Raw genomic sequence first — 23827 nt, 5'->3', positions numbered from 1 at the left:
AAAAAAAAAAAAAAAAAAAAAAAAAAAAAAAAAAGAGAGTCAATATTTTTGGTGCACAATGATCCACTATACATACATATATATACACAGACATTTATATAAAGTATGTATGTGTGTATGTGCGTATATATATATATATATATATATATAAATATTTTTGTAAAACCAGTAGTATATCTGTTTTTATTTATTTCAGTAATTTGAGTTCTACCTCTTTGTCTTGTTTACCTAAAGTATTGCCAGAGAAAGGAGACTGCAGAAGACCGGGGCAGGCTTCTGGAGGGAGACCCTGGGTAGGCAAGGTTGACAGAAGACATGACCGGAGAATATCCTGGCATCTGTCTAAGGAGTTAGACACTGCCCCAAGTTCTCACACTCGCAGTTATACCAAAGCACTGTGTATCTCTGTACATATTTCTACAGTTAAATACAGCTTTATATTGACAATGAATCACCCTTGTCCCCAAGAGTTATTCATTCCTAGGTCTGAAGCAAGACTTTGGCCAGTACAGGAAACACAAGTTATTTGTGCCACGAGTCCTACAAACTGCAATGGGTTCTGACCACCCTGCTGTCAGTCTTCACGTTGAATAATGTGGGCAACCCTGGAGGAGAATCCTGCCTCCCAAGGATAAATCCCAGGTTGTTTCCGGCCAGCACCTTCAGTGACCGTTAGGGTTGGCTGTTGGGGTCCCAGACTTACCGTGCACGCTGGAAGCGGTCACCTGGTGCAGGAGTGAAGCAATCACAGAGGGCACGCATGTGCTTCAATTGTTTTATTATTCTTTATTGGTCCTACCAACGCGACTCGTCACCCAGGCCCACTTTTCCTATGTGTGCTGGCTGTGGAGACGGTCCGCCATCAGCCATGACAGAAGTCTCAGCTCGTCTAACCTTCCTATGCCTTCTCACTTGGCCTCATTTTCTCAGAAACTGAAGGCATCTGCTCATTATTTTGTTTTGAGTCTGTGTAAAGGTGCCTTGGCAGGAGAACATGCATATGACTTTTAAAATAAAGACCAACATTCTGACACTAAGGTAACACACAGAAAAAATACAGTACTTAGACATCATTGCAAATAAATACCCCATACAGATGATGTTATCTTAAATGTAACAATATTTTGTATGAATCAACACTGTAACAGAAGGCAAAGAGCCCCAACAACTAGGAATAAGAAATGCTCACTCCAGGAAACAGAATTCTTCAATTCTCAACAATTTATATTATTATAATTTGTCCCTTTTTAGGCTGGAGGACAATTTCGCCCCCTCCACTAGTACCAATTTGACCACACCCTGAACCTCACTTAGCAAGGAGTTTACTAAGGAGTTTTACTGACTTCTGTTTCCTGAAATTAACAGCGATTAGTTACGCCAAGCAAGAGAAGATACAATGTCTGACTTTCACATTTGCAAAGAACACTATGGCTAACCCTCTTCCCCACTCACATGCCGACTTCGCCGGCTCTCCTGACGCCCTCAGCTCTTCACAAACGTGATGTCTGTACAGCTTGCTTAGCTTGTCCCATGAAGTCCATTTGGTTCCCAAAGCACAGTCCAGGTTTGTGTGTTTGTTTTGTTTCTAAGCCCCTGAATTTGCATGTGAAGAATCACTGACTAACAGAATTTTGCACAATCACTGTTCTCTCTCCCTCAATGAAGATGCCCAAGTACAAAGTGAGGCAGGTACCTGCTGGTCCACAATGGCCTTCAGCATTCCCAACTAGCTCTCCACTGCTGCCCGTCCTGGAGACCTGACCTGGCTGGGACACCTCCCTGAACTGATGAAGGCACTACTGGCAATGGTTACTAACAAAAAGGTGTTGAAATTGAACACCTGAAAATCGACGGCTGTAGAATTTTCTAAGTGTACCACAATTTGGCACGACAACCAGAATAACAAAACAATTCCAATTTGGAATTTCACTGGTGCAGTTGTATAAAATTCTGTTAGTCAGTCATGCTTCACAATGTCCTAAAACCCAGAAAACTCTGGAATTTGTAGGTAATACTACTCATTCAATAATTTATGCTTTCAAGTGCCTATTACTGTTTTAACCAGAGCAAAGGTCAAGTTTTCTTCTTGTTACATTGAACTATTCCTAAGAATAATAATAATAATACAATATGAAAAACCCCAGAATTGGAATACCCTGGATTTCTTAATGAACATGGCATTTAAAATCTGTAATTTCAAACATGAACCACAATGCCGTGTCCTCTAAAGGCTGCTGAACCACAGCGTGGATACACTGGCCAGCTCCTTGCCGGGTCGGAGCCTCACCCGAAGTCTAGCTACACACCATGGAGCACAGCTCTACCTTGTGTTGACGTAGGTCAACACATCAGAGCCAGGACGGACAGCTACAGGACCATGAGCACAGACCACGGCACTGGAGACCGTCTCTATGCAAGGAATTAAGGAAGCAAATATAATATCAAAATATCAAAAGTGCACAGGTTGATCGGATAAAAAAGGAGCATGTGTAATAAGGAGAGCCTGTGGCAGGCGTCCAGCAGGCCCCTAGAGAGCCTGGCAGCGCGGTGGCTGTGGAAGCAGGTTCTTCGGCCACACAGAGACCTTCCCAAGCAGCAGCTTGCAGCATTCTCAATAGTAAAGCTTTTTTTTTTTTTTTTNTTTCTCCCATTAAAAACTTGGGGAACGCTATTTTGAAAAGAATTACAGTGGCATATCCAAACATTTCTAAGTGGACTTTAGGCTGCCCTTCCTTCCTCTGCATGGGCCACAGGAGGGGAGGGGGAGGGGCTGCCGTGTGACAGGGCCGGGTGGCCGCCTCCTCCCAGCAGCTACTCTACAGCTGAAAACAGGAGAAAACAAGACAGCATTAGAAATCAGTCGCGCGCCACTCCCTGCTCACTGACAGCTAAAGCTCTTGTTCTGGGAGTGCGCGAGCACATTAGTTGGCAGAGGAGGCCTGCATGTGTGTTAGGGGATGGGGCTCCAAGTGTCCACAAAGCCCCATACAGTGTTAAGAGAAGCTGCATTCTGGCCCAAAGAGAAAGAAAGGCAGAAGGTTGGGTGGGCATGCGGGCAGCCATTCCCAGGATGGACATGCAAGGGACACGTGTGGCCTGTTCTGCTCCCAGTGTATGGCCATGTGGTGCCGAGAATCTGAGCAGACTGGGGCACCCCAGGATCCAGGGGAGAGAAAGAGAAAGCTGTTTGAGAGACTACAGGGCCATATTGGATAGCAATCATTCCACACCATGAAAGATGCCTTTCCACAGGGAGAAACAGCCAAGCAGCTGTTATGGGAGATGGAGTCTCAAGACTAGATGATGCCCCATGGGGACTGGGAGAGAAATACTGAGCAGAGTCCTGTTTTACAACTCACTAAAGCACACACCTGATCTGATGCCACAGCTCCGCACTGACAGAGCATCTGGAAAAAGAGAGCCCTCGGAGGCCTTTCTTCCTTCTGTAGTATCCACAAACTGCACCGAGAACCACACAACTCTTACCTGCCAGTTCTGAGCACAGCTCCGGGCCCACAAAAAGTCCCCTAGCACACAGCTGGGCTCTACTGTGCCGTGCAGTTTGGTATAGCACTAATAGTTCTCAAAACACTGCTTCTTTGGGTCTGACAACTTCTAGGAAAAGACCCAAGCACAAGCTGCAGATCTCAAAGGACCAAATAACAGGCTCTGAACCAAGGACCAAGGTCTGACCAGGCACTTGGAACACTCTCGTCAAGAAAGGAGACCTAGGCCCTCAGGCCCTGCTAATCTGTCACCTCTCAGGACACAGCAGCATGCAGATCTTTGAGATGAGACCCTGGAGCAGCCGCACTGTCTGCCTGGGCTATGGTTATCGTGTCTGAGGTGTGGGGGCTCACTGCAGAATGCGGGCTCTCTGGTCCATTCCCTCTGGGACTGCCATCCTGGATGTGGTTAGCAGTGAGATGCTGCACAAACTACAAGGAAACTCTTCATGAAACTATGCCAGCCACAGCGAGCTAACCTAGGCTAGTCCTATGATGCAGGCTAGAGCCTCACAAAACTGCTTTCAAGTGCTGATATTAGACACATGCGAGCAACATGCAAGTTTCAACTCAGGTTCTGCCCCTGTGAGTGTCCAGAGGAGAACTCACCCTTGGGTTCCCTAACAGTGCCTGGAGGCCCTGGAAAACTTTCACTCCACTGTCTTCCACAAAGGTGTGCAGCTTCACCCCTACTTTTGATACCAGCATCCCAAAGGACAGCAACTGACATGGTATATCCTGGGGGCGGGGCTGTGGCATGAAAAGCAGCACAAAGCTCAAAGTGTCCTGGTTACAGATGTACCCCAATGCTGCCACTTGCCTAGAGTGCCGCCCTCTGTGCGTTAGTCACGTTAGGAGCGGCCTAGCACTGCTGTCCCGCTGCTGCAGCTGGGTTAGTTGAGGTGAAGCGGACGTTAGGTGTGCGGCGCCCCACAGCCCTAATCACAGTAAATGCTGTGCTTCTCACTGCAGAACACCTGGTTGGCCAGCCCGGCGCCCTCCGCCCTCTCGCTGGCACAGGCGCAGGTGTGACTTACGCTCGGTGAGGCTGGCTTGGCCTTGGAGGCGGCCTTGCTGCGGCCCCTGCGGGTCTGCTCATGGTCCAGCTCCAGCAGCTCCAGCCGCTGGGTGAGCGCCAGCTTCTGCTGGATGGCCATGCGCAACAGGGAGTTAAGGGTCTTCTTCTCGTCCTCGGCAGCGGCCAGCTGCCGCTGCATCTCATCCAGCTGTGTGATGTATTCGTCACACCTGTGGAGACAAAGCCCAGCTGAGAGGCTGAGAGGGAGAGCAGGCCCAGGTGCCCCACTCCACTCCAAGGCATCTCTCCTGGAGCCTAAGCTGGGGCCAGAGCTGGTGAAGCTTGTTCTGGTTCCTAGTGCAAAGGCTCCTTTGGAATAAGGCCATGACCAGGACGAGAGAGGCAGTGCTCAAACAGAACAGTAAGGTTACCTTCAACTCAGTGGTACTGCAGTTGTTTCTTTGCAGGGAGAGAGGGCAGAAGGCGTGAGGAGTGCTGGCTAGTTTCTATGTTAGCCTGACACAGAGACTATAGTCATTTGGGAAGAGGGTACCTCAATTGAGAAAACACCTCTGCCAGATTGCTCTTTAGGTAAGCCAGTGATACATTTTCCTAATTAGTGATGTGGGAAGGCCCAGCTCACCATGGTGGGACCATGCCTGGGTCCTGGGTGCTGTAAGAAAGCAGGCTGAGCAAGCATGCAAGTAAGCAGCACTCCTCCATGGCCTCTGCATCGGCTCCTGCCCTAACTTCCCTGACTGACTAGAAGCTATCAGGTAAAATAAACACTCCCCAAGTAGTTTTGGGCCATGGTGTTTCATTACAGCAACAGAAACCCTAAGACATGGGGTGTTTGTTTGCAGGTTTGAAGTGGTTCTGATAAGCAAGGCTTGGCGCTCATCCATTTGACTTTCTTCCAGTAAGCTCTCTCCCACTTTAAGAACAAAAAGGTATCTCAGATACTGAGACATCACTAGCTCCCAGGATCTGGGTGTAAACTGAGAGAGGACTGAGCTTGAGACTATTGCAAACCGTATCTGGTGGCTAGTAAGCCTTTGCAGAGTGACAATCCGAGCCAGGGAGGAGTATAGCTCCCAAGCCTCCACCTGCTGTGATGCAGCATGCCCCACCCCCATCGAGTGGAGGGAGAGAGCCTGGCCAAGGTTCCCTGGGTGACACCGGCACACTTGCCTAGTTTGGGTCTGGTGGAATCTTATGACACTGGGCAAGTGTCTCTAGAGGTGGTGGTGGGCACATGGGCTCTAAGCACTGCCCTTCTGCTACCCATGGCCCTGCTTTATCCACACCCAGCTGGTACCTAAGAGCTCCCCTCAGAGACTACATACTGTCTTCCTCATATGTTTGAAATCCCGGATTCACCAGAAAAGTCAGGTCTTTAAACAGAACAAACTTCAAAGGTTATGATTTGTACAAGATGCTGAGGAATTACAAGAATTCTTTCCTAATCCCACCAAGGGGGTGGGGTAGGAATAGGGGTGGGGGTGGGGTTGGCTGCAGAGGGAAGAAGAGTTCCATGAGTTCTAGGCCAGCCTGATCCACATAGCAAGTTCCAGGGCTACATAGTGAGACCCTGTCTCAAAAAAAATGTTTTTCTTCCCCTAAGATCAGGTAGGAAATGTCCGGAGAAATGCTGGACTCTTCTGCTTGTGCCTGCCTTGGCAGGACTTACCTGCAGGGATGCTAAGAGACTGGAAGCAGCTGGGCTGGAGGGAGGGAAACGGGTCCCGGCCCATCCTGTCTCAGCTTCTCACACTTTACAGGAAACGGCCAGCTGTCCCAGTTTCAGTGCTCAGCCTTGCTAATCCCCACACTGTCATTCCAACACTGAGCAGCAGGTGGCACCACCTGTCTTTGGAGGGTGATAGGCAGGGACCTTGTTTTCCACCCTTTAAGACTGCTCTTTCCCAGGCCGCAGGAAGAACCCCCAGGGGAGAGGAAGGAAACTGCATAACCCCAGGCCTAAAGCTCGCTTGCCCTTCCCTGACAGGAAGGCTGGGAATGGATGGCAAACTGGCTGTGTTGGAGCCCGGACTACACTACAGGAGAGGAATAACAAACTAGTCTGGGCCGCATCTGTCACCACTGCACAGTAACTGGTAACTGGACTTCACAACTATACTTTCCATTTCCTGAGCTCACTCCCTTAGCCCTTTGCTTCGAGGACTCCTATGCTCAAAGCACAAGAAATGGAGCCTCCAGGGTCATGAAGAGGGAAATGAAAACCACGTTTCTGGGGGCCATGGGAACAGGGAAATGGATGCACACCTCTGCTGAATGTCTACCAAAATGGCACCTGCCTACAAGAGGCACGGAAGGCTGGGGTGCAGCCACCTGAGGGACCTGGAACCACACAATCTTTCCTCCTCCTCAGTCGAGAAGGGCAGCCCCACACACATGTTGGGACTGGGCTGGAGGCTGTAGTCTCCAAACCTTGAGCTGTGTTGGGGGCCTGGCAGGGCTACTACAGTGCTGAACCAACAGGTCTGCAGGACTCAGGAACGAGGCTGAAGGCTGTGGGTAAGGCTAACAGGTAGCTCCAGGGAAGAGAGGCTGCAGAAGGGAGAGTGTCACAGTGTTGCAGGTACCTGGTGGCAAACATGGCACGTAGGGAGGAGAAGGTGGCTGCGTCTTCCTTGAGGGCCTTGAGCTCGTTCCGTAGCTTCATCATGGTCTCGGTCACCATGGCCTTCTCGTTCTCATACTTGCTCTTCAGGTTGGCCAGGGCCACCTCAGCTGTCTGGAGGACAGAGAAGTAGAAAGTGGGGTGGTGAAGGGTGTAAAGTCCTGGGCCCAAGGTGAAGCTGCTGACCATGAAAAATTCTCTGGAAAAAAAATTTTCTCATGCAGCTGTCGGGACAAAATGCTAGCCATGCTCCTGGCATGCCAGTTTGCCTCAGTAAGTCCCAGCTTCAACCCTGATTAGCAGGGAAAAATGATGTACCATAGACCCTGTCCTGGAGAACCCACAGGGCACTCGACAGGGCACTCAGACCACTGCTCTCTGTTACCACAGCATAAGAAACTGTAAGGTGGACAGAAGCAGCAGTACTTAATGACTGAAAAGCTCTAGTTAAAGCACCCTCTAATCCCCACACTCACTCCAGCCCCTGGCTGGAAGCCCTGAGGAAGGAGACAGCAGGAGACAGCAGCAACAAGGTGATGGCACAGGCCTAGGTGCCCTCCCAGCGGGCTCTGGAGGCAGTGGGCAGTGCTCCCCCCCAACAGCAGGCTCTGGTGGCAGTGCTCCCCTCCGCCCCCATCCCCAGCAGGCTCTAGTGGCGGGGGCCCCCCCCCCCCCCCCCCCGCAGCGGGCTCAGGCAACAGCGCCCCCTCCCACTCCTCTCACCTGCTTGTTGGCCTTGAGCACGGTACGCAGTGTGGTGATCTGCTCCCGCTTGGTACTCAGCAGGGACTTCAGCTTGAGGATCTCCTCCATGAGTGCTTCCTTGTCCTTGTCCACAGCAGGGCCCAGCTCCTGCGAGGCAATCCGCTGCCGGGACAGCTCGGTCGTACGGTCTACGGCTGCCTGCAGGTGCTTGATCTGGTCTCGGATGATGGCGATCAGGTTGTAGATGTTCATAGGTTCCCGGCGGGGGTCACTCAGTGGTGACGGCAGTGAAGAACTGGGTGAAGGACTGTTGTCCCCAGTCCCACCATCTGCTCGGCCCACCTCTGTGGCCAGCAGCCCCTTGGGCAAGAGGACAGGTGACCGGCGCCCACGGCCCTCCGGGCTGGTGCGGCCAGCCTTGCCCTGGCCCTCACGGTAATAGTCGAGCATGACACGGTTGGGTGTCTCGTTGTTGCACATGCACACATGGTGGTAGAGGTTGGCCAGCTCCTCACTGAAGGTCACCAGCTCATCCTGAGCCACATTCAGGCTGCCCTGGGTCTCACCAGCCACATCGCTCACCTTCTTCAGCTCCTTTTCCAGATGGGCCAGCAGCTCTCGGTCCTGGTGGCTAGCCTTCTCCAGCAGAGAGATCTTCTCGGTGAGTGCCTGGCCCTCAGCCTCATACCGGCCCTTTTCTTCTGCGTGCTGGGCTTCACGAGCTTCGTGTGTGCTGCGCAATGCCTTGAGCTGCTCCCGGAGCTCGCCAGCCTCAGCCACGGCCACGTGGTACTTGCAGGCCAGGATCTCAGGCCCATTGATGTCCACCTCATAGTAGTCACCGTCTTCGTGGCTGTCACGGTCCTTCTCATTATCCAGCGAGGTCTGTCGCTCCTTGCCAGCCTGCAGGCGCCGGAGGGCACTAAGGTTCTCTGTGAGTCGACTCACCTTCTCATGCTGCTCAGAGAGGGTTCCCCGAGCCTGCTCCAGCTGCTTCTGTGTGTCCTGCAGTGTTGCCAGCAGGCCCACCTTCTCCCGCTCCATCTGCAAAGGTAGATGTAGCAGGAAAACAGGTCAACAAGGCTTAGAAGACTCTAGGATGACCAAACAACATCTCATGCTGAGCCAGATGGGCCAAGGGCTATGCAAATTCCCTGGCCATGCCACTGGTTGACAGCAGACTGGACAGAATTCACCACAGCGACCATGACTATCACCAACAATAGTGCTCATCCATAAGAGGTCACTAAACATGTGTTGGGGTTGGGGCGGAGCTGGGCTTCATGTGTGGAACTCTGGGTCCAGTGCATGCTGGCAGGGTCCCTAAGTGTCCCAGCTCTCCACCACTTCCCTTTCTCATGTTGTGGAGAACACTCATTTATAGATCAACAGTAAACTTTCAGATATGATGATGTATGGCCCTGCAAAGACACTAGCTGTGGTCTGTAGGTAGGAGTTACACGAGGGACAGGTCACCTCACCCATACATGATTTGGGTAGCAAAGGGAGCAACATGGGTACCAAGGTACTAAACCTTGCACAGTAATCAGGAACCTACTCCTCTGGGACACTACTCTTTACCAGTAAGAATTTCATGTATGGTATGAGGAAGTTAAAGGCAGCCACATGTCACAAAAGCACAGCTTACAGTGTTGCGGAAGGCATGGGGAGAGGGAGGGATGGGGCATGAGGCTCTGCCCGCTCACCTGCACCAGCTGCTGTTTCAGCTTCTGGATCTCAGATATGTGGAGCTCACTGAGCAGGTCGGAGACGAGGCTGGGGGAGGGTGGAGCCAGGCCATCTTTCCTGGGTGTGGATGTCTTGTTGTCCAAGGATGATTTGACCAAGCCACTGTGCTCAAAGCCATTGACCAGGGCTTCGGCATCATTGTTGGGCTCTGTGGTGACAGCATCATCACTGAACTTGAGGCCGTCTAAGGAGACCTGCAGGTGGCTGGTATAGAAGGAATCGTTGATGCTCATGTAGTGCGACAACTCCTTGCGCAGGTTGTTCTTCTGCTCCCGCTCTGTCTTCAGCGTCTCCAGCGCCTCCTCCAACTGCCGTTCAGAGATCTCCTTAAGCCGGATGGCATCCTCTAGCTGGCTGTTGAGGTACTCTGTCTCCTCCTCCAGGCGCTTGATTTCATGCTTGAGGCCCTCAAACTCCACCTAGGGAAGAATGCAAGCACTCCCACATCAGGGCAGTACAGAGGCTCCACTCAGGTTGGTAAATAAGGACAACGTCAGGACACCACCTCCCCCCAGCACAAAGAGCAAGGACACATGGAATGAAATGCTACTCTGCAGAGGGCAGTGGCTACAGCTAAGGCCACTTCCAGCATGGAGCAAGACAGGTGCTAGGAGGGGGTGTCTAGAGCACTAGAAGCAGTAGAAACTTCCAGCCCCACTGCCAGGACCAGTGTGCCTGGAGTGTGCACATGGAACCTGCAATGCCACGGCTAAGGACTCACCATGGAGGCTGCCAAATTCCTATTATGTTTCTGAGAATTAGCACCAGTAGGTACTGATTCTCTAACAGTACTCAGGAACATTAACAGCTAACCAAATCTCTCTTTATTAAATGTGTGTACATCTGCGTGTGTGTGCGCGGTGTGTGTGTGCACGGTGGAGGCTCTCTCCTCCCACTTCATGTGTATGAGTCCTGGGAGCTGAGCTCAAGTCACGAGACTTGCACTATAATCGCCTTTACCCACTGAGCCACTTCACCAGCCATAACCAGGTATTTTAAGGCACATAAAATAGACTCTTTGCTGTGTGCTATGACCACTATTTTGAATTATATTTCCAAATAAGTAAACTGGATGTTCCCCCCAGGCTGAACGCCTCAGCATGAGCCCTCACGATGCAGGCCTAGGAGAGCTAGACGGAGAGTGGGAAGGCCTAACTGGTCTTGTTAATGCGACATGATTTAGGAGTGGACACAGAACGAGTAAATGGAAGTTGATGCTTAATGTGTGGCTCAGGGTTTGTGGGCATATATGAAAACCTCTTACTGTAACAGTAAGAAAGTAATGAATGAATCTCTCTGGATTTGGGGTAGGGAGGAAAACCTGGTACACTATTTATTGTAAGTGTGCCCACATTCCAGTGCCCTGAATGGGGCACAGGAACCTCCCATGGGGAATGACTCCACTCAGGGCGGGGTCTCCTTGAGGTTCAGTTTTTCTTCTCCCCAGTGGCCCCTCATGCTTATGAGCTACAGGCTAGAGCTGTGAGCCCTGCTCCTGTGGTTATCCAGCTCCAGAGTCCATCCCTTGACTGCTGTGCAAGCACGGAAGCTTCTACCCTGACACACGGGCTTCTTCCTGCATGGGATAAATGCCAGGTCCCTGACGGTGACAGTGACGGTGAGGCCTCTGTAGTGAGATGATCAGCTGTTAGAGGCTCTAACCAAAGCAAGCACAGTACCCATGGCATTTGGGGTAGAGTCTAGGATTTCCTGAGAAGAAAGAAGTTCCCTGCTGCCTACAGATCTTAGGGCATCTCTGAACATGGGGTGCATGTTCAGGCACTGTGTGGTTCTAAGCCTTACCCATCCAGGAGGACTCCCTAATCCCTGCCACAGGCAGAGGGTACATCCTCCATCCCTACAACAGGCAGAGCCATGGCAGTATTTCAGGCTTCATGGTCAGTCTCTGGGGGTCTTAGTACAGCCGGTTCATCTATCTGAGTTTCCCCCATACCTTGGTGATGTGGAACACTGTCCTCCAGGCATGACATGGCCCTTGCTGTCTCGAAATCAGAGCAGCCATGATTACCCAGCTCGGAGACCCTCACAAGATCAGGCCTATACACATGCTCTCATAGAAGGAAGGGTAAAGTGCATTAGACGCTCACCCAAGATTCTAGCCACTCCCTCCCTCCTGTCCCTTGTCCCCTGTCCCCTAAACCTGCCCAAGCTATCTCAGTGTCTGCTAAAGTAGACAGGAAACAAAAGGCTAAATGAAGAGAGAACCCCATCTAGCAACTGTTAGAGGTCATCACCCATGCCAAGACGCAAGGGTTTTAGTGATGTAGCTATTCTGGAATCACCCATGCCCCTGTAACTCCTCCCCCATGCCTGTGATCCCTCCCCCATGTCCCTGTAACCCTTCACCTCCATCCCTGTAACCCCTCCCCCATGCCCTGTGACTCCTCCCCCATGCTCCTGTAACCCCCTCCCCCATGCCCGTGACCCCTCACCCATGCCCCTATAACCCTTCACCTATGCCCCTGTGAGTAACCCTTTACCCATGCCCCTGCCAGTAACCCTTCACCCATATTCCTAAGATTTCTCCTCAATCATGCTCCTGTAAGTAAGCTCAATATTATCACTGGTTCGCCAAGGCAGATTTTCTGGTATGCCATCAGTACCTATCTCTGCTAAGCAGAAACAGACTCCCAGGAAGAGTCATGCTACTCTTGGCCTGGGAACTTGTCATACTAAAGTCATAGGCCTTGTTTCATGCTCTTATAGTGCTAGATGCTGTGAGCTTTGATTCCCCTGTCTCCACTGTGGAGGTCCCACTGGTCCTGGCCACAGGTATGTGGACCGAGGCAGAGAAGGGGAAGGTGGGTGGGTGAAAGGACTAAGATGCCCAGAGGTGACACTACTCCAGAGACTCGCCTGGTTCTGCCTGAGCACAGACACTTGTTTCTGCAGGCTGATGTTCTCCTCCTCCAGCTCTGAGTAGTCCTGAAGTAGACGGGCCTCCCGGAACTTGTACTCCTTGATGTCATCCCGCAGGCGACCACGCTGGATCTCCACATTCTGGTTGATCTGCAGGGGCAGAGAAAAATGCTGTGTGGTTACTTCTATAGCTCTAAAGCTAGCCCTAGCACATGTGGCTTCCAAGTATCACAGGGGGCTCAGCACAGCAAGGTACGCTGTGAGCCCTTTGGGCAACTATATGGCTGTCTGGAGGAGAGAAGCCCAGGGCAGCAGGGTTTGTGCAGAGCAGCAGACATCCACGGTCTGATCTCTTCCACTTCTCTCAGGTGTGGAACTTCAGGCAAGTGACCCAACCTGCTCTCACCGTGCTGAGCTCTGCAGGCTCCAGGTTTTCACCTAACTGAAGCAGTGTGGGAGAACAAGGAGGCGGGGTTTGTGGTATACAGCGGAACAAGGAGGTGGGGTTAGCTAATCTAGGTAGGAGCGGTCTGAGGGGAGCATTCTTCAGGCCATAAACATCAGGCCGAGTGTTCTCTGCACACGGTCAGCAGTCACTGTGGACTAGAGGAAGACGTTGCCATCCCTCTAAGCCTCACTGGGAAGGCTCTACCATTCTCCTGGACCTGAGCAAGGCACTGGTGTCTCTAACATGGTCCTGCCCCGTCACACAATACACTTCACTCAGGACTTCGCCCACGCCCTAACTCTGCCCCCTTTGCTCCATCTGGAAGATGAGGCCATCTGAGTGGTAACCTGTTAAGTGGGGTCAACACTGGGGCTCATTTGCATATGTCTACACCAGAGAACAAAGCACGCAGAACCCTGCACATCAGTGTTCCCAGTGTTCCAGGTGAACGAGACCCAAGTATCCACTGGCAAATGAATGAATAAACAAAGCATGGTCTGTCTCTGCAATGCAGGGTTATTCCGCCACATTATGGAATGACGTCTTGACACTTGCTACAACACGAATGAGCATAAAGGCATTCTGCTTAGTCAATGAAGCCAGCAAAGAGACTATGCACCCTATGATTCCACTTGTAAGAAAGATCCAGAACAGGAAAGTAGACTAGTGGGGCTAAAGAGGGGTTGGAGAGTACTGGAATGATGAAACACTCTAACATTAACTGAAAGGCAGGGACAGCGTCTTGCCCGGCACAGAATACAAGGCCCTGGGTTCCATCCTCAGCACCACAAAAAGAAAAACAGCTGCAGGATGGCACACACTCCTGTGACCATGTAGATGCTGAGGGCAGTGCTAGGGATGACAGAGCAGTGGGGCTGGAACTGTTGCTCAGGGTTCTGGAGCAAGTGTGTTGTTGGTCTGGGGAGGCCATCCAAGCATTAGGAACAGGGATGAGAAGCAAGTATGGAGCACACTTTTAAGTGAGTTGTACAGGATGTGGACCATCTCAATAAAGCTGCTGGAAGCTGGTTTCCGTCTCCACGTCATATGTGAGGAGTTGGGAAGACCGTCACAGAGAGAGGCTAGTGCAGGGTCAAAGGAGCACAACCAACCCCAGGCCGTGGACCTCTCACCCTGCACTGCCTGCACTGAAGACAGGACTCAGGAGCCTCGGCCCTACACACAGAGTCACAGCATCCTCCACTGTCCTTGCTATCCGATACGTTGTAGTTGTTCAGAGGATTCCTGACCTCTGTTCACCAGATGCAGACCGCTTTCATACTGTGATAAATGAAGATGTTTTCCACACACCAATGGTCCCTAAAGAACCCCCATATCCTCCATGCTTGTTTCTAACCCCTGTTCCCAATGCTTGGATGGCCTCCCCAGGCCAACAGCACACCTGCTCCAGATCTCTGGAAGCAGCCCAGGCCCACAGCTCTGTCCCCCCAGCATCTACAGGAATTGCTCCTGATCACATCTGTATGTTCTTCTGAAGGCCATATTGCCTCATAAGATGTCGTGCAGGGGGAAACACAAAACAGTAGTGTTGGATCAGTGAAACAAAATAACATATAAATGGAGAAGAGAAAGAAGAAGAGGGAGAGGAGGAGGGAGGAGGGGGAGGAGGAAGAAGAGGAGAGAGAGGAGCAGCACCACTGCCACTACAGCCACAGCTGCAGCATCAATACTGCCATGTAGTGGTGCACATCATTAGCTCTCCCAGAGGTCTTGAGTTCAATTCCCAGCATCCACATGGTGGCTCACAGCCATCTGTAATGGGATCTGATACCCTCTTCTGGTGTGTCTGAAGACAGCAACAGTGTACCCACATACATGAAATAAATATTAAAGAAAGAAAGAAAGAAAGAAAGAAAGAAAGAAAGAAAGAAAGAAAGAAAGAACTCAAACATGTACAAAGTGGGTCCATGTGGCCACAGCCCTCAGGGCAAGGTCCAAGGCCACCATTACCCCAGGGCTTATGTGGTAGCAATTAGAGTCCTAGAAGGCAGTGGTAAGATGCACAGTGGTAGTTTCTACATGGCTATGTGACTGAAGACAGAGGCAGAAGGCCAGGATAGGAGCATGAGAGCACCAGGTCCAGAGCCACACGGGAGTGTTATATCCCTACAGCAGAGCCCACACGCTGTGTGAGTCCTCAGTGCCTCTGTAAACCTGACCCTCCTGAGGCTCTCTAGAACTTCCACTCTTCTGCCACTGCTAGACCCAGATCCAGGAAAGAATTTCCCTTTGGTGGAGTGTATGGGCCTGCATGGACTGTGGATGGGTGTCCTTGTGGAAAGACAGGCAAAGAGAAATGTGCACACATACTTAAGTCATGTGCTGGCAAGGTAACATCACGTGACAGGTTAAATGCACCTTCTCTGCTGACAGTACAGAACTCAAACATACACTTTCTTTCTATGGAGACTGCTTCCAACCCAAGCCACCAGGCTTAGCAGAGAGGCTCAGCTGGCCTGCTGCCTGCCACCTCCGCCCATCACATGCACAGCTCCTGAGAGTTCCGGCAGGCTCCAACTAGCCACAGGGGTTTAGTTTTCCCTCAGAAAAGCATCTCCTCCCAGGGCGAGTGTCTGATGTCAGCCCAGAGTGCAAGGTACAGGCTCTGCTCTGTGCAGATGACCAGCCCAGATGCAAGTAGTGGGCATATGGACTCGGAGGCCAAGCATCTGAGGTCCTAGCCACCTGCTCTCCTTTACCTGGACCCCCTAACCTCAAGTTGCTCACCAGCATGAGGGGTGTGACAACCATCTGGCTCAAGAGGCCTCTGTGTTAGGGGACTGTCAGTCTTTTTTCTGGTCTCTTGAGCTCCCAACCCTTCCCACACAGGATACTTGTCCACTCATCACCAAGGGGAACATTCTTATCCTGTACTGGGACTAATGGGCCTCCAGACATCCATCTGAGAAACAGTGTCATGTCTGCAACAAGCCATTCCTTGAATGCCCATCCACCTACCAGGAATAAAGCCAAAAAAACAAAAACTGACTGAGGTGTCTACTATTGGCCCTTCACACAGCACAGAGATCACAATCAGGACCCTAAAATGGTTCTACCACATAAGCCTCAGTTTCTTCATGTGACAGTACACTGAGAGAGTCATTAGGAGGACAGGGTCTAAGACATTCAAACCATTTGACACAGGTAAGGTTGCCTGGTGCTGTAAAGTTAACTCTGGCTTTAGCTGTCAGTCCAGCAGAGCACAGGCCAAGAGAGTGTGCTGTAGTCAAGCCTCTGCAGGCCCAAGGACTCTGACCCAGGGGCCATCAATAACAGGGAGTAGTCACTTCCTCTGGTGTGGGGTCCTTGAGGTCTTGAGCTCAGTCTCAATAGGGGGTGGGGGAAAGGCAGCTTCCACTCTTGGAGCCCAGCACATGATCTCATTTCCTCCCACAAGTGTGGCTCTGGTGAGGGTGGAGGAGGGGCTGTCACTGAGGAAGAGAAGCAGTCCCAGTGACAATCCATCTGTCTGCTCCTCCTTCCTGAAAGGCCAGTGCAGGACTGTCTCCCACATTCAGCCCCTAGGCAACCTAGAAGGCAGGATGGCCGTTCAGGGCTGGAAATGAGGTCAATGAATTGAAGCCAGGCCCGTCTGGGGTGGGGGAGAGATTCCTGTTGTTCCTGTTTATGCTTTAGGAGGAAATCCTGAGTCTCCTGCACACCCTTAGCCGCCTTTGCTTAAGTGTCCCCTTCTCTGTCTCCAGGTCTGTGGAGGGTCCCCCCAGCCCAGCCACAGGCAGCCTTCAGCCTTCGCCATCTGCACACCTGTCTAGGGTAGAGGTTCTGTTCTCACACCATTCTTAGGTCTGGCTTATGTTCTGCTGTGGTCTCCTGGTTTAGCATGACTGTCCCCTCACTGTCTGGCACTGGCCCACAGCTGGATTTGGTCTTGCTGACCTGTGTTAACATGACTGTCCCCTCACTGTCTGACACTGGCCCACAGCTGGATTTGGTCTTGCTGACCCGTGTTAACATGACTGTCCCCCCACTGTCTGGCACTGGCCCACAGCTGGATTTGGTCTTGCTGACCCGTGTTAACATGACTGTCCCCCCACGGTCTGGCACTGGACAACAGCTGGATTTGGTCTTGCTGACCCGTGTTAACATGACTGTCCCCCCACTGTCTGGCACTGGCCCACAGCTGGATTTGGTCTTGCTGACCTATGGAGATTCCTTATGACCTCTCCTACTACCTTTCTCCTAACAGCCTCTCCCATTTTCCCTCTTGTGACTTCCTGCTTGGGAGGCAGTTACCTCCAGGGCCCTGTCCTGCACAGCACACCCTGCTGGCCTGTGTTCAGCTGACTTTCTCGTGAGAACATAAGCTGCAGAGGGTAGGCTTCCACAACTAGGAAGGGGCGCAGAGAGCTTGGAAGGTGTGCAGTGAGGGAACGCAGGGTCCTCTACAAAGGGCTTCAGAGACTGAAGACAAGGCTCTGTCTAGGTCTCTAGAGCAAGTGAGAGGTAAAGCCAGTGTTATCCCAAGCCTGAAGGATCCCGAGGCTAACCCTAAGGCCATGACAGGGAGACCTCAGCCAGGATTCTAGCTCACACGGAGACTCTCAGGAATGGGTCCTCAACCTCCCTGCTCAGAGTTCCACAGATTCCTCTCTGTGACTCTTGGCTGATTTCTGTGTCTGTGGCTACCAAATCACAAGTTGGGCCATTCATTATTCTGGCTGCATTACTCTACCTTGATATTCCTCCTTGCATATGGTGTGGCCTACCATTCACCATTCATGCATAGCCAAGTTCTGTGAGACAAAAACCAAACAGACAAAAAACCCAAAACCGCTCTTCAAGCAAACAGTCAACCAATGGCAAGGCATGCTGTGGACACCGGGCCTGGCCCCAGGAAAGATGGACCACCATGCTGGTCAGGGCCTGCTCAGAGGACTCATGACACCGCTGAGATGGGCACAGTGCAGGCACAGAGACCACAGGAGCAAGATGCAGCCTCAAGGAGCCCACAGGAACCCTGTCACAGTGGCAGATGTCATGCCAGGCACTTACCTCTTTTAGCTCCTGGGCCACAGACGTGAGGCGCTCATTCTCAGACTGGGTGTTGGTGAGGACATTGCGCAGCTGTTTCAGCTCTGTCTGCAGCTCCAGCACCTTCCGCACGTAGTACTGCTCCTTGGAGGCCGACTCCTGGATCAGGCTCTCCTCCCGGCTCTCACCGTCAGCAGCCACCTTCTTGTGGTTTGTATGTGCCTGGCCAAATGCCTGCATGGAGAGGTAAGATATTCATGAGATGGGTGTCCTGGGGCTGCAGAGCAATGAAGACCCAAGACCACAAGGAACACAAAGGCCCTTGACCTGAGAAGCAGCTCTATGTTGTGCATGTGTTAAAAACACACACTGCGGTGCTCATGCCAGGCACGTGCTTCTCCACAGTGAAAACACAGTAGTCTCAGGGACATGATGTGGTGTGACAGGAAGGAATGTGAAAGGCATAAGGCTGCAAACATACATGGAACTCTCTGTAAAGAACTAACTTTGAGGCCTGATGGTGTATACCAGCTGGAAAGTATACTCTGAGCTTAGACATCCCCAGAACACACCCAAGATAAATTCCAGATTTTAAAATTAAGGCTAAAATTGGGAGGTGTGCTAGCCAGAGGCACAAGGGTAAGGAGCTGACCCATCCTGCTACCTGATGTCAAATCATCATTTGTTCTGGGACAAACTGGGGCTGGGCAACCAGTGCCCCCAGCCCTAAGGACAGGGCACAGTAACAATTAGCTAAAGTGGCTACCTCAGGGTGTGTAGAGACGCATGTACCTGCATGTTTCAGACACTAGTGAGGAGCAAGTGTGTCAGGCCCTGGGATGAAGGAAGAAAACCTATCAAGTAGGAGCAACTAGCAAAAAGTTCTGGCCTCACCCACCACAACATGACAGTCATATCGAGGTCAGCAGCTATGCTGTATCCAGACCCTGGGACCCTGGCAGCCTATCATATGTCCTCAGAGGGCTGTGCCACCTCCTGGGCCTTCCTTTCTTGATTCTTTGTAGAACCCGTGGCTCATGACAGAAAACAGTATTAAGAGAAGAGCTACTGAAGAACAAGAAAATGATGGCTTTAACTAGTTTTAAAAGAAAAAGAGAATTTTTTTCATTACTTTACAAATCTAGGAATTCAGACCAAGAAAACAATGAGCAAAACATACAAAGCCACATTGTACAGGGATATTGCTGAGCTGAGAAGTTTCTAATACTAACACATGTAAATGCAGAAAGCAATTTCTTTTCATCCTGTCAGGGAACTGGCAGAAGGGAGCAGATCTGGTCTAGGCAATATGCTGTGTCCAGAGAGACTGTGGGAAGGCCTCACAATGGGCCAGAGGACAACACAGTCCAATTGCACCAGGGCTGGCACTGGCGTATATGTGGAGGGGTAACCTAGGGCTCACAGTGCAACACTCCTGCATCAGACCGTGGATCTCCAAGTTACCCATGAGGTGGCAGGTCCTGCCCATTTGCTTTCAGTCCCCAACACTGTATCCACTCTGCATAAATCAAAGCAGCTCAGCTTTGTGATTTCTGGTCTGTTTGCCTTTACTCTGATCAAGCCACAAATTGCTACCTACACAGCACCTGGCCCATGCTGCCTGTCCACCATAAGACATACAAAGGAAACCAAACCCCCAGCTGGGCCCAACTAAGAACTCTGGGACTCCAGCACCTGTGGCTCCTTGGGACACACCCGTCAACTCAGGAGTTGGGACAAGGACACCTCAGAAGTTTTCCCCAAAGTGTGATGGCTAAGCACTATGACACAATATTCAAGCCTAGGCTTGCCAACCTGGGTGCTGACTTCCTCCGCCCAAGCTATCAGCCTGGGGCCCAGGAACATGTCCTGGGCAGCTTTTCAAATATAACATGCTGTGATGGAGACATCTACCTCCAACTGAGACGACACAGTCACTGGGACAGACTCTACTTCCTGTGAGTGGGAAACTAAAACCTGCAAAGAACAGGAACAGTATGATGGTATGGGCTGGTGAGGCAGATCAGCATGTAAAAGTATCTGCCATCAGGCCTTATAGCCAAAGTATACACTCAAGACCCAATGTAGGAAAGAACTGACTCCCAAAAGCTGTCCTATGACTTCCACATGTGCATTCGGGCATATGAATGCCAGGCATACAAACACGCAAATGGTTTTAAATATGATAACATAACAGGCATTGGTCTGTGGTACTGGGGAAATTGACAGCCTTCATGCCTTCAGAGGAACTTTGGGGCATGGTATACAACAGGACTGAGGCAGATGGCAGGGCCTGTGGAATAAGACTACAGGCAGGGCAGTGAGGGCAGCCAGAACTAAGAACCAGATGAATCTTCACTGAGGACGGTCAGGGCAGGGTTAAGGAAGCCATGGGAAAGTTCAGCAGAGGAGAGCAGGACCAAGCCCTAACATGAAGTCTGAAAGCAAGTTTGTTCCCACCACCAAGAAGGACCACCGATTCACAGGCTCAGAGAGAGCATGTCTGGGGCCTGGCAGAATCAGCCTGGATTACACGCTGCTCTAGCAGAGCAGCAAAAAGTGTAAAGACAGACCATGAAAGGATTAATCCAGTTCCGAGCCACTACACCCTAGAACAAAGCTCGGAGCACGTTCAGGAAAACAAACACATCCAGCTGCCAACAGGTAAGTTCCATGGTGAAGACCCAAGGCAGAACTGTTCATTAGCAGACAGCACACAGTCCTGAGCAGAAGGGTGGACAGCTGAGACTTGGGGACCAGAACCCAGTCCCTCAATCAGAAGCACAGAGCCAACAGAGGACACAAAAGAGCCCAGTAGCACTTCTGCAGAGGGAAAGCAGGGGCCAACTGCGGACACACTGCATCAGAAAGGATTAACCAACTCTGAAAGGCAGCCAAAATGAGGGCCCAAATAAAAAAGCAAAATAATAAAATAATAAAATAAAGCAAAGCCTAATAAACCCGAGAGCACAACCATGGAGTGTGTACCAAGTTTAAGGAGCCTATATGTCACCTCTTCACAATGCCAAAGTTCCAGCAGCTTTTCACAGAGAATGATCAGTTCATTCTAAAGGCCATAGACAGTTTAAAGGACCTGGAACAGACTAAATGACTTTGAAAGAGCAGGACTACCACAACCAGGAGGAACTTTACTGCTTAGAGACAGACCAGCTGACTTGATAAAAGCTCTGTGGGAAAGACAGCCTTAAACCCACAGCACACATGCAAGTAGCTCACACACACACACACACACACACACACACACACACACAGAGAGAGAGAGAAAGAGAGAGAGAGAGAGAGAGAGAGAGAGAGAGAGAGAGAGAGAGAGAGAGAGAACCTTAGAGCTGAGCATGGTAGCCAACGAGGAACACATGTAATCCTGGCTACTCAGGAGACCGAAGCAGGACTTGAGAAGAGCTGGGATAATGGAGAAGATCCCATCTTGGCAGGAAAACAACCACAGGGGGCTGGGTGGTTACAGCGCTGGCCATGTAAGAAAAAGGCTACAGTTTTAAATTCCCAAAGCTGCATAACCACTAGGTGTGATAGTGTATGCACCTGTAATCCCAGCTCTCCATTGTTTTAAAATACAGGGCCTGAGAAATGGTTCTACAGGCAAAAAGCATTTGCCATTCAAGCCTATTAACCTGGATTCAGCCCTCAGATACCATATAAATAAGGCTGCAATGAGAATCAATTCTACAAAGCTGTCCTCTAATATGCTGTAACATGTGCACATGCACACACACAGATAATTTTTTATAAAAAACTAAATATGGTAATTCATATAATGAAGTACTACACCCAACAAAAAAGAACGAACACATGTTTACATGAAAACTTCTACTGAACACCCCAATGCATGAAGCTCACTGAAGTTGTCTAAGGCAATTGCGTGAATGTTCCTGAAGTGCTACACCCCTCACCTGCAAAGTGTGAACCTACAAGACACAGTCCATCCCTGTGGCCACCAAGCCCAGCTCACAGGCTATGTATGAGGCTGGGGGTCAGAGAGGTGGAGAGACCTATTGGGGCACACTTCTTCTGACCTTTTCAGACGCCACTGCATCCAATCCTATACAACCTTTCAACTCCATCTTAAATCCTGCAATACCCAGGATCATCTTCCCATTCTATTGGTTGTAGGCTCCCTTCTGTCCTCCCTTGAAAAAAATGCTCTCTGGAAAGGTGTTCCTGACCTACAGGTTGGTGGGGGACAGCTGTGGTTGTGTTTGTAGATTTCCCTGGCTCATCCCTCAGGCCTCCCAGGTGGCACCACAGAAGATGGGAGCCTTTGCCACCCTGGTATCAAGAACCAGGCCCTGAACAGCAGATATAGCCTCTAACCTGCTCCTTCTACAAGCTGCCTCAAGGAAAGAAGAGGACAAGGAAGCAGCCTAGCTCTCCTCCAGTCTTGACCACAGAATGGTAGATGCTGTGTTTTGAGGAGGAGCAATGCTCTGGTGATGTACTCAACACAGGCTCCTGACCTACCTCCTGCCTACTGCTCTCAAGTTGCCCAGGTTCAGCAAGACCCAACAGGGCCAGGAAAGCTGGAGCATGAGGTCATGGCCAGCCAGGCGCCTACAAGAGGAACACGGCCCATGTTTGCTTCTGGCCAACACATAGCCCCCTGGGATGCTGGCTTCAAGGTCAGCCACACCCATGTAGCTATGGTGCAATCCTCTGTGCCTACAAGGAACCAGGCCAATCATGACTTCAGCAGCTGGATCATCCTTAGCTAGGATGGGAGAAGAGAAGCTCTGGGTAGGAAGAGAAATCATAGCAGCCCTAAGGGGCAAATTTCAAAACCAAGTGTGGTGTGCCTCAGGTGCTCAGCATGAGCAATGGCATGGGGGGCTAAGAGTTAGGGGTGAGGAAGACAAAAAGCCCGGTCAGGAAGGGCAGCTGAAACTATACCCCTGGAAGGAGGCTGGGGCAGGTGAGGCAGCAAGGGACAGCCATGGCATTGAGCAGGCATTGAGCCAAGGGACAGTCTATGACGAGGGCTCAATGCCTGCTATCCACAGAATCTACCAGATGACTGCAGCCATAAAACAGGAATGCCCTAAGCATTAGACCATTTCATGGTGCCATGGGGTAGGGTTGGGGGTGGGGCTGCACAAGCACCTACTTCGCACACAAAAACTGAGGCAGAACAGAGCTTAGTGCTTTACCACAGGTGCTTGGTCTGATTGCATTGTAGGATGGTGTAACGCTGAGGGAGTTGCTGATGGGACAGGGCTTGGGGGTCACATCTAAAACATGTGTCTTTATCCCTCCACTCCTGAAAGCCAGACAGCATAGCAAGGGAGAACAGACCCTGGGTACATGTGGGAGCACTCAAACCTACCTGTGCCCACCACTACCATCTCAGGAAGGACAAAGAACATCATTTGCTGCTCAGTTGATCTACCTCTGAAATATGCTACAACACTGCAAACTGGGGACCATGTTGGGCACAGATTAGTGTCCCTCAGCTTCCTCACCTATAACCTGGGTTAATGATGCCTCCAGCCTGAGGCCATACCTGAGTTAAGAATACCTTTTAGTCTAAGCTTGCTGCTGAGAGGATTTAGAATCAAGAGTTCCCTCATCAGAGATGAAGCAGCCTCTCTGTCCCTTGAGCCCCACTCAGTCCTCAATAACAGAAGCCTTCAAACACAAATTCAGGGAATCATTCTGCCTTTCCTGGTGGCCCAAATGGAAACATAATGTCTGACTCAAGACAAAGAACTCAGGACCACTGCCTGCACGCTGAGTGCTCCCGGGCTCCCAATCCCAAGGATACAGAATGAGGGCAGCACAGTGCAGGCCAGGAGTCAGACCAGCCCACGACAGATGCTCAGGTTCTCAACACA

The 23827-nt window shown here is 51.0% G+C and overlaps 1 protein-coding gene across 2 annotated transcripts in view; it reads right to left on the bottom strand.

The window, feature by feature from the left end:
- Nucleotides 1-761: 761 nt before the first annotated feature.
- The window catches only part of Bicd2 (BICD cargo adaptor 2), a 45236-nt gene continuing 22170 nt past the window's right edge, over nucleotides 762-23827 (bottom strand). The window contains exons 2-8 of one of the 2 annotated variants that reach the window (XM_021180118.2): nucleotides 17985-18197; nucleotides 12500-12652; nucleotides 9580-10041; nucleotides 7892-8917; nucleotides 7131-7282; nucleotides 4544-4754; nucleotides 762-2822 (exon numbers count right to left, since the gene is read on the bottom strand). In XM_021180118.2, coding sequence (XP_021035777.1) covers nucleotides 2817-2822; nucleotides 4544-4754; nucleotides 7131-7282; nucleotides 7892-8917; nucleotides 9580-10041; nucleotides 12500-12652; nucleotides 17985-18197 — 2223 coding nt within the window. In that variant the 3' untranslated portion in view covers nucleotides 762-2816. Of the gene's footprint in view, nucleotides 4755-7130; nucleotides 7283-7891; nucleotides 8918-9579; nucleotides 10042-12499; nucleotides 12653-17984; nucleotides 18198-23827 lie in introns of both variants that reach the window. The other variant, XM_021180117.2, reaches the window with a different exon arrangement.

Source organism: Mus caroli, chromosome 13 (genome assembly GCF_900094665.2).
Source record: "Mus caroli chromosome 13, CAROLI_EIJ_v1.1, whole genome shotgun sequence".
Taxonomy (NCBI): Eukaryota; Metazoa; Chordata; class Mammalia; order Rodentia; family Muridae; genus Mus; species Mus caroli.
This window is presented reverse-complemented; position numbering and strand designations above follow the sequence as displayed.